We start from the raw sequence: 18,355 nt of genomic DNA on the forward strand, positions 1-18,355 counted from the left end.
TACCATTATTATGTTTATTTATGCTGGTTTCTACTATTGGTGTTAAAACCATTCAACTTTCTGTGATAGTGGATGTATTTTTGACATTATATGAAACGTTTCACTGTCTGTGTTATTGGTCTTCTTTTTTAGGTAATTCAATATGATTTATATCTTATAAATTGACAGTTTCTTTTTTATCTTTTTTTTTAAAAATTTAACAAAAATACATTAATAACGCTCTCTTAATGTTATTTTAGTGATCTGTTTGTGAGAATTAAAAATCATCTGTTTTTTTGTTTGTTTGTTTGTTTGTTTGTTTGCTTGCTTTTTTAGATTTGCATAGAATTATTTCTATTCATTAACCTGCACCTAGAGGAATTTCCTGTCAGTACAATGAATTGTCATTAACACCTTAACATGTACAAGTTTTTCAGGACCTCATGAGAATCTTTTTTTGTTTATTTTTATTCAGAGTCATTTCAATGATCAACATTCAACACACATAAATACACAAATGACACAGCTCCAACCTCATGTACCCTCCTGTAATCAGTGTGTGTGTGTGTGTGTGTGTGTGTGTGTGTGTGTGTGTGTGTGTGTGTGTGTGTGTGTGTGTGTGTGTGTGTGTGTGTGAGTTCAGCCAGCAGATGGCCTACTGTCTACATCCATGCAGTTAGAACAACTTCATAAAACAAAATGCATATATATACAAATTTAAATCTATATAGAAAAAAATGAGACACTCTGCTTAAGTGACATATTACATAGGTGCACGGATATGTTCCTGCAAGTACAGAGGCAATGTCAGAGATGTCAGGAAATATTGTCTCTGATGTTTTATCTATAATCCTGTAGCGCCTCCCAGAGGCAAAACCCTGGAACAGCTGAAGTATAAACAGCCTCAGATGTGTATGTGTTACAAAGTAACAGAATAAGAAAATCAAGAGGGTTGATAAACAAATACAGTTGTTGTGATAGAATTAATTAATATAAAAATTGCAACATACTTTACAAAAACTTCCAGAAGGAAAAATAATGGGGTCAATATTGGGTGAAAAGAACAAGTTCTGTCTTTTTGTTTTTTGTTTTTTTTTTAAAAAAAAACAAAACAACAAAACAAAACAAAACAAAAAAAACAATACAGTTACTAAACACATTTGGGCATCATATTGTGGTTTTGGTATGGGAAGCGGGGTAAAAGACGCAGAAATCAGTTCTAAAACACACCAGGACATTTAAAGGAGAGTCATTTAATCTGTTCTCCTAGTCTTTGTTCAGAATCTAACTTCTGCATCAGATGATATATAATGTGATATATATGCTAAAACCTGAAACTGTCTTTTTATTGCTTTTTTTTCATTAATATATTGAAGTAATTATTACCATTATAATTACAGTTTTATTATGACAACTAACCTCTGCTATAAATACAGTTGATCTAAAAGTCAGTGCGTGTAAAAAATGAAAATAATAATCCCATAACAGGCTGGTTTATTACAATCAGGATCACCGACATCAATTCTACATGCTGCAGGGATGTGACGCACCAATCAGCAGGCCAATGCACTGGAAGTAGGCTATCATTGGATAACCAAAACTATACACAAGAAATAACCCTTATTTCAACAGAAAAAAAAATCTTCACGCTTCTACTAGTGCCACAGCAAAATTTAAATAATATCACCACAAATCAAGTTTTGAACACAATTTGAACTCCCAGTGCTCCAGACTGGAGACCAACACCAGCTGCAGCACAATCAAAGATTCAACTGTAAATTGCTACTATAACAACACATGGTAATTTCTAACCATAGGTGAACACATATTAATGCAACATTATATAGAAATGGGCATCTCTGGGATTTTGTGCCCCCTGAGAGTGGCTGAGACAGAAACACTACCCACCCTATTACACAACACTATACCATCAACATTTTAAGGGCAAACATTTACATATTGTTGCTTTAGTATTAGAGACAATTTCAACCTTTTTCACTGCCACTATTACAAACTATTACAAAACTTTTACAAAAGAAACACTACAAGAAATAGTTGGCAGACTGACATTTTATAGTTAATTATATCCAGCATTTTCAATATTCACATAATAATCCAATATCTTGGGGTGCATATGCACATCTACATTAGTTAAGTTAACCCTGGGTCAAATCTTAAAGTACAGCTCCACCCATTTTAAATATAGTTTTGTTTACATGTCTGTAGGAGTATTACTGCATATGTCTAAAAGGTAGTATAAAGCCTTCTGTGGCTCCAGAGGAAGCTGCATGTTAATCATCTAAAATGCCTCCAGAGATGTCACTCAATGCCTAAGTTGCATTGTGGGTAATGTAGACAATATATCTGGTTTAACTGTATTAACTGGAATGAAGCTGGCAACTGACACTGTGTTAAATTAGATTAAATTATTAGTGTAACTGTGTGTCACTGAATTCTTTGGTGAAAGCTTGTACTTTGAGTGATTATAGGAAAATCACAGAAGGAATGCATTAAGGTTATACTGCAGCCCTCATAATGTGTATTTATCCTGTGATCAAAGTGTAGAGCGGTAGAGCAATGGAGTGTCACATTACTCTGTAATTCAAATACATAAAGCTCTGAACCTGCAGTGTGTTGAATTACAGCCTGAACAAAGGTTTCTCCCAGTTTCAGGTGTTACACGGACAGGTGTGGTCTCTTATGCCTGAGACACCCACTGCATTGCACAGTTCCATTATAAAGTGCTTTACTTACCTAAAAAGCTTCTTTAAAAAGCTACGTTATATGTCTAAAATTATATTCATAATTATATATTTTCTAATACCTGGATTTTCAGTAAGTATTTAAATATGTATGTGCATTAATCATAGGGATTTCAATTTCTAAATGTATTAGCTTTGAGTCAATGTCCCCTTTGTCTGCTTTTTTGTTAGTTACAAAATAACTACAATAATGTACATTATACTTAGTACTACACTTTAAAGTTTGTGTTAACTTTTCAGGCTAAATGTCATTTAAAAATATATTGTGAAAACTTCGTTAGAATTTTGCTTTCATTGCCGGCCAGCTGGAATATACAACAGAAATTGAAGGTATGTTAACGGTACAACCAGGAAGATCAGATCTTGTTATTGCTAACCGATGCTGCAAACACTGTAATACATTAGGATTTGTTTGACTCTCCGTAATGATGTTTTTGTTTTTTCAGTTGGTAAAACTGTTGAGCATTTCCCTCCTCTGTGTTTCCTTGATTCTAAATAATGCCTGATCTCTGAACTCTGTCACTTCTGTCACTGGGACTTTCTGCAGTGCGCAGTGTGTGCAAGCTTGTGAAAGTCAGAAATGCTTCTTCATTTGTTGCCCTCTTTAGTGTACGATTAGATAAGTCCTTTTCTGGAGTGCACAGTATTTTCAGTCTCTGTGTGAAGAAAGAGTAGGTTAGCGGTGATGAAACAACACATTTCATGAACTACAATCATCTTTAATCAAGAGGAAACAATGCAAGGTTGTTATAGACCCACAAAGTCAGCAGAGGCATGGAGGTTGTGGGTGGTTAGATGGGCCACTAAACATCAGACTTTAATATATGTAACAACTGATCATTTAACTATAATCAAGACATTGTTTTAACAAGAGCGATTATTCTATTTATAGATTAGTTGTCGACTATTATGTTAATTGTAAACCATTTTCAGACATTTTTAACAATCAACTAATCAACTAAACAACTAATCCATTAATGGAGAAAAAATAGACAGATTATTCAACAGTGCTAATAATTATAAATTGTAGCCCTGATTTTAACCCAAATTATCATCCTTCTCTTGCCCTTACCAAGTTGGATAATGCCTGAACTTCTGTGGGTTTTTTTATTCTATTTTTTATTTTTGCAGGTGCAAACAAAATTCTGCTTTGATTATTAATTCTTTTATATTTTGCAACTGATCTTGCTCTATCATCTGATCTACTTTTGTTTGTAGCAGTGAAAACATGTGACTGTACCTGTCTCAGAGTTCCCGGGGTTACACTCACAGCATACAACATCCACAGAGGAACCATGAGTGTTGAAGAGAGCGTGAAGAATCCTCCAATGGCGTAACCCCACCAGGGGTATTCATAAGTGTTGTTGAATTTGAGCGGGGTATATTTGACCAAGGAGAAGAGAAATGTGCACTAGAAAACACACAAGCAGAGAGGTAAGAAGATGCATTAATGCATTAAAAGACACTCAAAATGTTCTGCTTTTTATGTTCTGTAATGTTGACTGCTGACTGACTCTGGAGGAGAAATGCACTTTACATCACAGAGAGGATAATGGGAAATACAGGCGTGAGAGCTGGAGTCTCTCGTGAGCAGGCCAGTGAACTCAAATAGAGTTGCCCCTAAATTTAACGACACTGACACACACATCTGATGTTATCTTATGGCTAGTGCACAGTAACTCAAATAAACACAAATGTTCCTGCTGCCAGACTCGCCTTACTGTTAAATAACTATGGCTGATAATATTGGAGCCAGTGATGAGTTAAGTTACCTCTTATCTTATCTTATCTTATCTTATCTTATCTTATCTTCCTGAATTACACAGATTCCTTAAACAGTCCACTTAAAATGACACTGCCTTGGGTTGTAATACAGCCCTGCACTGATGGTTCTGGTTTCCATCTGGTTGAGACATTGCCTGCCTTCAGGACAGAAGCCTCTGGCAGCTGTCAGATACACTCGCTTGTTAGTAAAGCATGAACAAAGTTAAAGGGCAGGCATGCTCACATTTCCAGTACTTACAGTACAGATAGCTGGTGTGAAATACTGCCAACAATATTTCATGAACGGCCACGGTCGATATCCAATCATGTCCTGTATATTATCATACTGACGATCTGCACCTGAAGAAAACAGATATTAAATATATCAGCATTATGGTGAATACAGCATAATATATTTTTGCTTGTGACCCATCTTTTTTAATAGTAATTCACAAGAAAATGTTTAAAAATAAAATAAACAGATATCTAAATTATCTGCTACCCCCCCTCAAGATGGGAACCACTGGATTAGAAACCAATGAGGGATCCAACAGTGGCTCTGGCAGATTTAACGAAGTTAAAAGTTCTCCTTACCATAGACCCATCCAATACAGACGGCCTGAAGAATAGCAAAAAGCAGGAGCGTCATCCCACTGCAGGCGTAGTGGTCAAACAGCTGGAAAATATAAAGGCCACCCTGCAAATAGGAAGAAATAGAGTCGCTCAGCAAAAGTCAAAACAAGGTAGTCACCTGAAATGGAAATACTCAAAATGAGAGCATCTGTGAAGATGAAATTGTGAATGCATTTATGGACATAAGACATGGGAAACATGAAATGTGACACTCAAAATGGGGAGTAGTTAGGCTTAAACTGACATTGACACATTGTACCTGTACCAGATACAGATGGCTTCCTTTATTACATTGAAATGTAGTGAAAATAAAGGCTTATCCTTCAGTACTCACCTCCGTGACCATCAGAAGGCCAAGAAAGAAGCTCCCCACAGAAATCGCAAGAAGGAGGAGTTTGCGACGACAGCTATCTCGAAAGAAGTCAGGATACATGTCGGCGATGGTTGTGACCAATGCCTCTTGATATACAAACTACAGAGATAAGAGATTTGTTTTTAATTGAAAAAAAAATTGCATTTGGTTTGTCAGTGTAATTACTAGAGTCCAAACAACCTTGATACATAGTCGTACCTCACTATCTAATCCTAAAAAGATGATCATAATGAAGAAGAAAATGGCCCAGAGCTGAGGAAGTGGCATCAGAGCCACAGCACGAGGATAAGCAATGAATGCCAACCCTGGACCTGAAAAAGCACATGTAAAGAAGTGTTATATTCTAAAACAACTCAGACAGTTTAATTTGGGGTTTCTGTCCGCCATTATTAAATCTTCATACCTGATTCAGCCACCATCGATATATCCACACCTTGCTCCTTTGCCATGAAGCCGAGCACAGAAAAGATGGCGAATCCAGCTATGAAGCTGGTTAAACTGTTCAACAGGCACAGGTAAACACAGTCCCTGTGGGTGATAAATCAAACAATTTGTAAACCTGAGCTCTTTTTTTACAGGAACTAACTGATCGAGTTCAGTCAATATGGATGAGAAAAATACACACCTATAGCAGTTGTTGCTGTACTTGTTGTAACTTCCTAAAGAAGTAAGAACACCGGTGCAGACTCCATAGGAGTAGAAAATTTGGCTGCCAGCATCCATCCATACCTGAGAGATTTGGATAAATGTATGTTTAGTTTAGCTTTGTAAAGGGGCAATTCTCCTAGGAATGAAGGTGATGTACTAGTAACTGCTACCATGCTAGCAATGAGGAAATGTTTTTTAATGTGAGTATCTGCCAAGTTGCAAAATGTATCTGCGAAAGGTTCACTTGCAAAGTAATTCATTTAGTTTCTTGAGAGACTTGACAGATCTCCTGACTTCTCCTCTAGCACCACCACGAGGTTGTCATTCTTTTGTTTTAAATGAAATTTCTCGACAACTGTAGATCGTAACAAAATTTGATATAAACATTCATGTTCAGAGATGAACTGTAATCCTGTCAACATTTCTGTTCATCCAATATTATTTATAACCTATACCGCAAAACCAATGACATTGTCATCATTCTCAGCTGTATCTTATGTTAGTGGTAATTAACAAATGCTAACATAAACTAAGAAAACACGGACATGTGAAAAAGTTAGTATGTTTATGTTAGTATTCAAACGATGGCATTTAGCTCAAACCACTGCTGTCTGCCACTAGCCTAGCTATAGACTTGAGTCTTGAGGCACTCAAAGTATTTGGTTATACTCATACCTCTGGATCAGTGAGGCGGGATGGGTCTGGGTAGAGGTAGAACATGATTCCGTCTTTGGCCCCCGGTAATGTAAGACCACGAACAAGCAGCACCACCAGCATTACATATGGAAACGTGGCAGTGAAGTAGACCACCTATGACAGAAACAACAGCTAAGGTCTGTGGCAACTTAATATTTAAGAACAGGGATTTGCATGAAAGTAGAAGCAAATAACAAGTTAAAGGAGCGATGTGGAGCCAATGGACTCCATTTCTAAACTAACGTGTTAGCTGCTGTTGCTCCTGATAGCGGAGCAGAGAGATGCTGGGATGAGAATGTGCATTACGTCAAATCCTTTCTCAAAGAAATCGCCATTGCAGTGATTAAAAAAGTGATTAATACACGTAACTTGCTGCGTATTGTTACACAAAACACCTTTAACATTAAGATTGTGCCACACCTTTCCTGTTGTCTTCACTCCGTTCCAGACACAAAAGTAGCACAACATCCAGGCAAGAAGCAAACAAAGGGCCAGGTCCCAACGAATATTACCAATTCTCTCAATCCCACTGGACAGGCCCAAGATTCTCCTCCTGCAACAAAGTTGATTATAAGGAGCAATACAACAAAAAACAACAGCCTGCATTTGATGCATTATGATACTCACTCCCAAAATTCTATGACTGAAGATGTGCTGTTTCCATACAGGAGCAAAGTGGATGTTTGATTGAGACCATTCTCAAAACAGCCATCTTACATGAAAGAGAAAGAGAGCGTGTGTTTACTGATTAGCACAGTAAATACATTGCACATTTTTATTTATCAACACTGGAAAATAAATTCCCCGTACCTGTGTTCCAACTGTTGCCACAGCTTGCCCATGGAAGCTCAGATCTGAAGGATGAAAACAGGTAGAGAAACGTCCAAGCCAGTATGATTATGTAGTACACCCCAGTGTACAAAACAACCACTTGGCTCCCATAACCTAAGCCTGTAGACAGATAGAGATACCATGTTGTAATACTGTGAATAAACCCTGATAACGTGATACAACAATGGCTCAGTTAAGTGTCCCATCAAGCTATTCCAATCTGGCTCTTTAGCAGCTTAATGCTCCATCTTGTGCACAAAGTATTCTCTAACGTCCATCTGCTGTATGGTGCTTGGCAGGTGCTGTACAGTGGATCTATCAGAGTTTTTTTTCAGCTGGAAACCAAAACATAAAAAGTTGTGAGCTGTAAAATTACTTTTGAAAAAATGGAGGATGCGTAAACACTACATAAAGCGGAGGGCAACTAAAGGCACCAGTGAATCTGTGATCACAGCGACCCCTTTCACGTACACATAGTCAGTTGAGGCATTGTTTATGTAATAATGTGAAGCAGTGCAGCTTTTAGTACACAGAACAATGAGGTAAATAACGAAAACCAGTACTGTAAGACATAACAAAACAGCAGTTTTAATAAATCAACTATATCCAGTCTACAAACTGTGTTCGCATGCAACAACAGTCGGCAGCATTGTATAGCAGCTTTTTTTTTTTTTTTTAACATTGCACAGAATTGTTTTACACATGTTGTTATTTTGTAGCTGATCCAAAAAGAAAAAAAGACGTACCTTCAAAAAGAGGGCAGATTTTTCTCCAACATGTTATTCCACCCTGACTGGTGTACTGGCCCAACGATGTCTCCAGGAAGAAGAGTGGGATGCCACAGGTGAACAAAAACAAAACATATGGTATGAAGAAAACCCCTTTAAGATGAAAAAAAAAAAAGAAAGAATATGCATATCTTGTTAAAATGATGATCAAATTGCATACATGTGTGCACACAGATTAATGTCAGGGGGTGGTGAGCTTGTTTTTGTAAGCTAATAGAGCTACTAAAGAACTTCAAGAAACCATAATCAGTCCATAACAATACTGCTGGAGTTGGCTGGGTGTTTTATTCCACCACTGGCATGAGAGAAATGTTGCCCTACAAGTCGACGATTAACTGCCAACAATCTAGATCTCTGCAGTAAAACATAACATTTTGTATGTGATGTATCTGCCAACCGAAACAAAGATTTACCTCCTCCATTTTTGTAGCAGAGGTATGGAAACCTCCAGACATTTCCAAGGCCAACAATGTGTCCAGCCACAGCGAGGATGAACTCAATTTTACTGCCCCACTGCTCCCTCTCCTGAGGTTCGGGCAGAGTATGTCCTGGTGCAGTCCCGAGGTTTATCAGATTCATTTTCACCTGTGAGTTTTGTTTTTGGTCCATTTCAACCTGTGATAAAACGGTTAAATTCAGCACTCTTAGAGAGAATGAATATGTTCTCCGATTTCTCTTCGATATTATCAGATGTCACTCAGCCTGAACAGTTTCCTGAATGGCGTGAGACATGCACACTCTTGTAGATACAAGCCCTGAACAAGGTCAAAGACAGGCAATACAACTTTCCACCTTCATAATCAGAAAGTAAAACATTTTGAAACAATTACAGGAGTCAGTAATGCTATCAGCCTTGAGACTATCCTTTTCGCTCTTCTTTGGTTTTTCTTTCCCCAGACACTAACTGTATTTTCTGAGGAAAAGGTTATTTTTTCAGGATCTTAGATAAGGATGAGGCTGGTTTAACTACAAGATACATTCTTACCTACTGTGCATACTGTAGATACTGAACAGATACAGCTTTCATACGTAGATTCTCCAGAAAGTGTAAACAATCTTACCAGCACAAATTTGCACATTTTAACGCAGCAGTTTACAAGATCAGACTACTACTTATAACAGGTTTCTGTCTGTATTCTATGTCAAATTTATATCAGTACAATAACATTGAAGCACCTGGTCATGTTATATACAAGTGGTGTCCTGTAGAGTCTGCATGTGACTAGATGGAGTCTGTCTCTAACTTTAGTCTACTTTTCGTATTACCAGTATCTTATCTTGTGAAGAGTCAGAAAGATAATGGCACTGGCATTAGTCTGTGATAGCTTAAAATAAAGTAAAATCAAGTATTGTTTATGATCAAAAACATTTCGTTTAGCAAAACTAATCAATGTATGGGATCAAAACACACATTTAAGGTTTAACAAGGTATTGTTATAGTTTTTGCCTTTAATGTGATATAAAGTATACAAACAAACAGATTTAACATGGCATTAATAACCGATTCAGTTATCTGATTTGATGCAAAACATGAACTAAACATGTTACTGTACACCATGAAGTCAGATCTAAAAGATGCACACATTACCTTGAGCAGGTGAGGTCTTTTCTCCTCCGACACTTGTTGGATGAAAAATACCACAAGCCTCTGCCCAAGATTAAGTTGAGCGAAAGGGGCTTCTCGGAGGAGTGGCCACTGGGACTAACCTAACCAGTATTCTTCTGTAGAAACCAACTAGTCAGGGTACACAGGGCACTTGGTATGCGCGCACACACACACACACACACACACACACACACACACACACACACACACACACAGCGTCACTGTCTGTTTTGTCTGTTTGCCAAGATAAGACAGATAATAAAGAAGGGAGTGGGGTTCTCCTTTATCTTGAGACTACACACTGAACTGCAGTGCATTTGCATTTTGAACACATTTGCATACACATGAAGGAACTGGGTCATATCTAAAAGCAGCTTCATTGTTTTTCATAATTCCATCAGTAATATCATATTTTCTTTATGGACTTTATGGACAAAGCAAACTGAATTGCTCAGCAGTGTCACTGTTTTGTTATTGTTAAGAGTGATGGGGGGGCTTTTATTCCTCTTTTATCTTTCCTTAACCTTCTGGACAGGAAGGAGCCCCTGCCCACAGTTTTAAACTCTGGTCACATTTTACAGAGGAGCAATAGAAAACATCCTGACTGGACACATCACAAACTGGCATGGTTCGGGCACGGCCCAGGACTGGTGATTAAACCCAGAACATCACTGATACCCGTCTACAGCGCATCAGTACAGTCTGTGAAGTGAGACGTCTGAACAGAGCCCACTGGATACTAACAGAGAACACCCACTACAGCCACAGTCTGTTCACCCTGCTGCCAACTGGAGAACAATAGAGGAGCAACTGCTGCTGTTCCACCAGGCTACAGAACAGCTTCACACCCTCAGCCATATGCTCCTTAACTCATCATCAATGCTCCTTATTATTTTTTAAGAAATAATTATTTATTATTTTTAGTATTTTTAGTGGGCGGCTCTAGAGGAAGCTGCATGTATTCTGATACATTTCCTTCCACTGATGTCACTCAGATGCATTGTGGGTAACGTAGGCACCAGGTTTTGAATAGGTAGAAGAATACATGGAATAAAAAATGGTGATATATTTGGTTGTGCTGTATAATTTTTTTTGTCTGTCCATAATGAGACCAAAACCTGGCTGGTGCCTACGTTACCCACAATGCTTCCTCTATAGCCACAAAAGCTTTATATCACTTTTTTTCCCTAATTGGTGGAGTAACCCTATAAGTGAACACATCCCTAGGTCTGCTTTTTAGCAACTTCAGATCAATTTGTTTTTCGCAGTTTCTCACGAGTTCTGTTTAAAGCAACACTTACAAGTGAGTTTCCCTCTTTTCACATTTGCCTCACGTTGCATAAAAAGAACAATAGCAACCAGTCGTGAAGACTAAATCTCTCACCCTTCTTGTTCTCATTGTTCCCCTGAGACTTCAAGGCGGAGTCATGGGCATGAATGCTGTGTTCACAATACATGTTACAATACACTCTCTGGAATGTTTTAACATTTGGTTCCTCATTGTAAAAATAGTACTATTTTACCACCATAATACCATAATACAAAAGCAGTTATTCATTTAAGCAGTTCAGTTTGTCTCCTAGTCGTTAGTGAAGCAAAGCATCTCTTCTCTCGGCTTTCGCTCTTTTACATCCTTCATCCCTATCCAACTGTTCTAGCCTTTCATGTCCTTTTAACTTTCATCTTTTCATAAATACACTCAGTTAGAAACGCCACAAACTTTTCTTTAACTGTAAAATCCTATTCATAACTAGACCTTTTACCCCTTTCGTCCAATTCTTCATACTCCCTCACCTGCTCCCCTGTGTAAATAAAAGCCAGTTATTCAGTTTTAGAATCAGATTCCCAAATCACATTAAAATGATATCATTCAACTTTTAAAGACAGCAATTTCATTTTGCATCAGTGCTCAACATTCAGAATTCACTCCAGAGTTTCTTCTTCCTTTGTTAGTGGTGGTATTGGTGGAAGCTGTGAACTCAATTAAAATGTTTTACATCGGTTATTCATTTTTGGGTATCACCCTCCTCAACCTTTAAATCAGGGTTTTTCACCTGTCCGCGGTTAGTCTCCTGTGAATTAAGGTCAGCTTCCCTCTCACTTTGTCAGTTACACTGTTTTGCTCTTGGTGGCGCTGTGGTGCATCTCATGTTTTCTGACCCTGTGATTTGATTTCCTGCCTGTGCTCCACGTTCCTCCTTGTTCTTCTGTTTTTTTATGGATTTGCATCTGCCTGTTGTAGATAGTGTTGCTTGCCTGGGTTTTGTTTTTTCTTTCAGTCAAATAGAAAAATCCGCCACAATTCATTGTTAATTCAAAACAAAAGTCTCATCTTTCAGTACATTTTGTTCATCTGAAAAAAAAAAAAAAAACCCTGCCTTCAAAATGCCACACCCTAAATGGTTTCATCCACTTCTCGCCTGTGTGAGATACGGCAGTCACCTCTCAGAGTATAAAAGAGGCATCAGACGACCTCTACTTTGTTTGGGAGGGGTCAGGATGGAGAACAGAGAGGAGGCATGTGTGTGTGTGTGTGTGTGTGTGTGTGTGTGTGTGTGTGTGTGTGTGTGTGTGTGTGTGTGTGTGAGAGAGAGAGAGAGAGAGAGAGAGAGAGAGACAGAGAGAGAGAGAGAGAGAGAGAGAGAGAATAGAAGGAGACAGAAATGACTGCTCTTCAGGTAGAAGCAGGAGTATGAGAGTTAAGGCACATAGCAGTTAGCATCACTGTGGCAACCTTTGACTGGAATTGGGGACACACCGCTTAAAGAGACACAAGATAAAAAATAAATCCACTTGTCGTTTAGCTGTTTTTGAGTTTTTTCTTTTGAAATGAAATCATGTTTGATTTTTTTTTAATTAGAAAAATAGAATCTTTAGCGGAACAGAACACACCCAATAGTTGGAGGCCTTAAGCACATTTTCATGCAAATTCATCTAAAAGCGCTACATTTGGCACAGATGTAGCTCAGGTCATACTGAAATGATTTAGCTAGGGCGCCAGAGCAAGTCACCCTTGGGGCCAAGATGGCCGCCACATCCAATATGGCCGCTGCCCGAAAAGGGTTCCGGCTATAACTTCTGAACCACGTGAGTAACAAACTTGATGTCTATTTAACCTTTTTGACCACCGGAAACCCATTGGAATACTTACATTTATGATTGGGTACATCAGGACCCCCCAAATTCCCTAAATTCAATATGGCCACTGTCCGTAAAAGGGTTTTGGCTATAAATATTTAGCCAAAGGCACTACAAATGAGGATGTGGTGTCTATTTTATATTCATTGACCACAGGAAGTCCATTGGCATATTCATATTTATGCTTGTGTAAGTCTGGAACCTGTATTCATTTCAAGACTGTGGTTGAAAATCCTTTTTTACCACAACTTTGAAAGTTATTCCCAATTTTAATAGATCCTCCAAAACACCAACTGATGCCCTTTGCAAGGACTTTGCAGACCACTTCAGAAGTAAAATCAATGCCATCAGATCGAGTCTTTTATCTCAACAGATTTTTAATGTCGACACACCTGGATCATTGATTTTACCCAACGAAACACTGCAGAGTTTTGCTCTGGTTGATACAAGGACACTTGGTCGAGTCTTCTCCCAAGTAAAGCCCACAACCTGCCTATTAGACCCAATTCTCACACCGTTTTTTAAAATGCTTTGTGGATTCATTGAGGATCATCTGTTATATATGGTGAATTGCTCTTCTGACGGGTGTCTTCCCGTCAGTTTTGGAAAAACTTGTTTTTAATCAAGTAAATGACTTTTTAATCACAAACAACATTTTAGAGAGGTATCAGTCTGGTTTTTTTTATCAGGCATGGTCTTCATGGATCTTTTTGATTTGACATTTTTTTTGCAGTTGTGAGATTGAATGAATTTCAAAAAGTACAGTTTGTCATCATCTTCAGATGTGTTGCAGCTCAATCACTGACCCACAAGTTACACATAAATGAATTAAATGTAATTAAATATGTTTCTAACAGCTTTGATTAACTGTCAAAGATTTGTGATAGTGAAACAACATGAAAGATTTCTCTGGTGTGAGTATTATTTATTTATGACTGGAAATTCAAGTTGTTATTTTCCACTTCCTCATCCTCTTCTTTTTTGTTTATCTATTAATTTTCATTTTTTACTGAAATTGAAATACAAATAGCAGATAAGTACGGAAGCCGAGGACAGCCATAGATCTTTCTTCTTTTTTCATGCACTGTTATGTCGAGATAACAACTTATTATGTCATTATCTCGATATGACAAAGGTTATTTTCTTGTGATAACAAATTAATACATTTCGTTATCTCCATATAACAAAGATTGTTTTAAGATTAACTTACATTAATTAACGTGTTCGTCTTCATTTCTACTTAGAAGAGATGCCACAACCGGCTTCCATAGCCACTGGCTGCAGTAACCTACTGTAAGTTACACTTTACGTTAGTTTGTTCACTTGACTGGGTTTGTTTAGGGGCTACCGCTTAGCAGATGAGAGGCTGACAAATTCCTATATATCCGACTGCTTCAGGCAACGTAAATGTAGGCTAACATTAACTTAGCAATGTAATGTGAAATGTTTATTAATTAAATGTTTATGAATTCATTTACTAGTACTGAAGGCGTTCATGGCAGCTCTTGTAGATTGATATCAAGACGAAGACATTATTAATTAATTCATTATCATGAGAAAACAATCTCTGGTATATGGAGATAAATTAATTAATTAACATGAGAAAACAACCTTTGTTATATCGAGATAACGACATATTATGTCGAGATAACAGTGCATAAAAATACGAAAAATCCATGACTGTTCTCGGCTTCAGTAGATAAGAAATAAAAGGGCTGAAAAACATTTTGACACAGTTTAAAGTGACCGAAAGAGACTTATGTTTTACCAAAAAATTGGTGCTTTCTATGGAAGCCGAGAACGGCCATGAATTTTGCCCCTTTATTATGCACTGTTATCTTGTGATAACGACTTATTATCTCGTTATCTTGATATAACAAAGATTGCTGTCACGTGATAACAAATTAATTTATTTCCTTACCTCCATATAACAAAGATTGTTTTCTTGTGATAAATAATTAATTAATAACGTGTTCGTCTTGATTTTAACCTACAAGAGCTGCCACGCACGGCTTCTGTAGCCAGCTGTAGCTGCAGCTTACCAGTAAGTTACACTTCACGTTAGTCTGTTTTCTTGACTGGGCTTGTTTTACCAGTTAGCAGATGAGAGGCTGACAAACTCTCATATCCAGCTGCTTGAGCTAAGGTAACGTAATTGTAGGCTAGCATTAACTTAGGAGTGTAATGTCTAACATAATTAAACGTTTATTAATTCATTTATTATTACAGAACACATCATTAATTAATTCGTTATCACAAGAAAACAATCTTTGTTATATGGAGATAACAGAATAAATTATTTCGTTATCACGAGAAAACAACCTTTGTTATATCGAGATAACGAGATAATTAATTTGTTATTAAGAGAAAACAATCTCTGGTATATGGAGATAACGAAATAAATTAATTGGTTATCACAAGAAAGCAACCTCTGTTATGTCGAGATAACGAGATAATAAGTCGTTATCACGAGATAACAGTGCATAAAAAGAAGAAAAATCCATGGCCATTCTCGGCTTCTGTAAATAAGAAATAAAAGTGTTGAAAAACATTTTTACACAGTTTAAAGTGACTGAAAGAGACTTTAAAACAATGTTTTACTGAAAAATTAGTAGCTTAGGGACTCGACTTACACATGTATAAGTGTTTTATTTCACATATATCATCATGTATAATATATATTTATATGTATTAAAGGTTATTATGATTACTGATGCATTAATATTAATGTTAAGCTTGAATTTATCTAATTGCCATTACATGTGTTGGTTAAATTCATCAATGTCAATATATTATATATTGTATTCTATATATTATATTTGGTTGAAAGGTGTGCCTCGTCGAATTGTTTGGACTACAATGATACCTTTAATAAATTATTTCAGAAATGCTTTCTGCGAGCATTGTCCACCGGGGCCACCACAGTCACGTGCCCACCAGAGCCAATCACTGCAGAGCTTACGTCCATGACATACCTTATAACAAGCAGATTTATACCTGCAATGGCGGGAGCTGGACCGATGAGACTAAACGAGTCCGGACCGAGTCTGTTCCGGTCTGAGGATATCCGGAAGACAACAAAGTGGAATCGGAATCTGTGGATGTGTAGCTAGCTACTAGCCCAATCCTATGGCCCACCTCCCGAGTCCACGGACGCACCGGCAGGTCCAGAACCGGACTTAAGGTAAATACTGTCCGCCACGCTTTTTCGCGAACATTGCCGTCACGCTTGCTTTGTGTCTGGTGCAGGAAGAAACGGTACAAACGGGCTTTTGTCACGAAAGTGTCCCCAAGCAGCAAGTTTGGTTGTTGAATAACAGGAAGTTGTGGGAGGGACGCCGGCGGTGATACAGACAGAGACAGAGATGGCGAGTTTTGAGAGTTGAGAGATTTGTAACATATAGCGTGTTTGGATTGTATAGTTAGTATGTTATATAGTGTTTAGTGTAGTGTGTGTTTAGTGTGTAGTGTAGTCGTTTTTTGTGTTGTAAGTCAAAACAAGGAGGAGACTGCTGAATGTGGAATAGGCAGGAATGAGCTGAGGAACCCTGAGCTTGAGGCATTGCCTACATTTAAATGTAAATAGTTAAATATAACTTTGTAAATTTAAAAAACGTATGCACAAATTTAACAAACAACAATTTATATTTGCATTATCACTAATGCAATTGTTCATTAAACATATTTGTGGTTTTCACAGTAAAAAATTGAACTTTTTCCTACTCTGATGTTATGTTACTGTGTGATTTTAAGTCCACAGTGTTAATATAGTGTGTCAAAATGAAAAAATAAGTGTACAGTTACACATGTGAGGTTGTGCTAAAAATAATGACACCAAACAAGGCAACGTAAATAGTTTTTAAGGTGAAATATACGGCAAAATCAAAAGTAGTCAAAAACAGCCAATCATATCCCTGATGTCCCACCTTCAAACACAACCTCATTTAGCCATCCATGAAAAAGCTACTTAATCTCCCACTTTTCTATAGGAATACACACTTCCTACGGTTAATGCACTAAGTTAGTCTGAAAAAAGTAACAATTTATTATATTTGTAAATCAATGTTGCACCTCAAAACTGTACTTTATCAGAGTACTTCCATTCCACCACTAATCACAGGCCTGTGACAGAGAGCTGCAGCAGCCTCACTGTTTCTGTAGTTTTGATTGTGTCTCATTGTTAATTATTTTTTGGAAGTTGTCATCATGTCATGTCATTGTCCGTAACCGCTTATCCCTTTCCATGGGGTCGCGGGGTGTTGCTGCTGGAGCCAATCCCAGCCTTGTCTCAGGGCGAGGGCAGGGTACTCCCTGGACAAGCAGTGGAGTCTCCAAGATGATATCTACCTGTGGTGAGTGAGAACATGATGAGAAATAGTGACAATTACAACACTGATTCTGACACTGTGTTCATTAGTGATGATCTGTTGCTTTTCTATAGGCTTCATATTCATTGACTGCATCTCCAATGGGACGCACATATAACAGTGGATGTTTGAAGTCAGTAACACCCTGTGTGATGAGACAACAACAGCCCATACCTCCACCACTGAGGATAAGGAGCCTGGCATCACAGTGCTGACTGTACCAACAAAGCATCCAACAGCCCCGACCAGGATCACAGTAACAGAGGCGTCCACTCACTAATCAAACCGTTGCTTCCTCCAGCAGAGATGACCCATGGTACTAAAGTAATTGAAAACCAACCCCTGATTTTTGTGTCTCTTTATCTGAACAGATCAGTTCCTGCTCATACTTGGTTTGCGAACAGCTGTGGTGATTCATATATTAGTAGGGATCACTGTCTATTTTGTTTGGAAGAAGAAGAAATAGGAGAAAGCTGAAAGCTCTGCTGTTCCTGAAGAGATAGACTACGAGCACTCTGTTGTGATGGTTGATATGAGAAGTTCTGCATCTGAACTTTAAGTTTCTGAACCAACACCTCAGTGTCGCCTCTCAGCTGCTGTGATTGGACACAAGTCTTCATGGATGTAAAATTGACATTATTAGAGTCAAAAGTATAATCTCTTCTTATTCCTCTCAAATTCACTTCTTAGCAGCTTGCAATCACCTTCCCATAATAAGTCTCTGAGTGTTTTCTTCATTTGTGTCACTGTGGAAGCTCTGATTGAACAAA

At 37.8% G+C, this 18,355-nt stretch overlaps 1 protein-coding gene across 1 annotated transcript; it reads right to left on the reverse strand.

Moving 5' to 3' along the window:
- Window positions 1-429: 429 nt before the first annotated feature.
- Window positions 430-10,195, reverse strand: LOC119021725 (sodium- and chloride-dependent GABA transporter 2-like). The gene is made up of 15 exons (XM_037102192.1): window positions 10,063-10,195; window positions 8,888-9,089; window positions 8,433-8,567; window positions 7,666-7,806; window positions 7,483-7,567; window positions 7,276-7,408; window positions 6,835-6,969; window positions 6,137-6,240; window positions 5,915-6,039; window positions 5,710-5,822; window positions 5,473-5,610; window positions 5,100-5,202; window positions 4,765-4,865; window positions 3,982-4,152; window positions 430-3,397 (listed from the first exon to the last, which is right to left on the reverse strand). The coding sequence occupies exons 2-15, from the start codon at window positions 9,081-9,083 to the stop codon at window positions 3,233-3,235; spliced, it is 1,845 nt and encodes a 614-aa protein (XP_036958087.1). The 5' UTR covers window positions 9,084-9,089; window positions 10,063-10,195; the 3' UTR covers window positions 430-3,232.
- Between the last annotated feature and the right edge of the window lie 8,160 nt (window positions 10,196-18,355).

This window comes from Acanthopagrus latus, chromosome 6 (genome assembly GCF_904848185.1).
Source record: "Acanthopagrus latus isolate v.2019 chromosome 6, fAcaLat1.1, whole genome shotgun sequence".
Classification (NCBI taxonomy): domain Eukaryota; kingdom Metazoa; phylum Chordata; class Actinopteri; order Spariformes; family Sparidae; genus Acanthopagrus; species Acanthopagrus latus.

Excerpts from the sequence above, each read along its gene's own strand:
- LOC119021725 (XM_037102192.1), bottom strand. The coding sequence starts at position 9,083 with ATGGACCAAAAACAAAACTCACAGGTGAAAATGAATCTGATAAACCTC. Across the intron at positions 7,568-7,665 it reads TGGCAACAGTTGGAACACAG|ATGGCTGTTTTGAGAATGGT; the intron begins GTACGGGGAATT and ends CTTTCATGTAAG. Across the intron at positions 5,611-5,709 it reads TTTTAGGATTAGATAGTGAG|TTTGTATATCAAGAGGCATT; the intron begins GTACGACTATGT and ends TTATCTCTGTAG.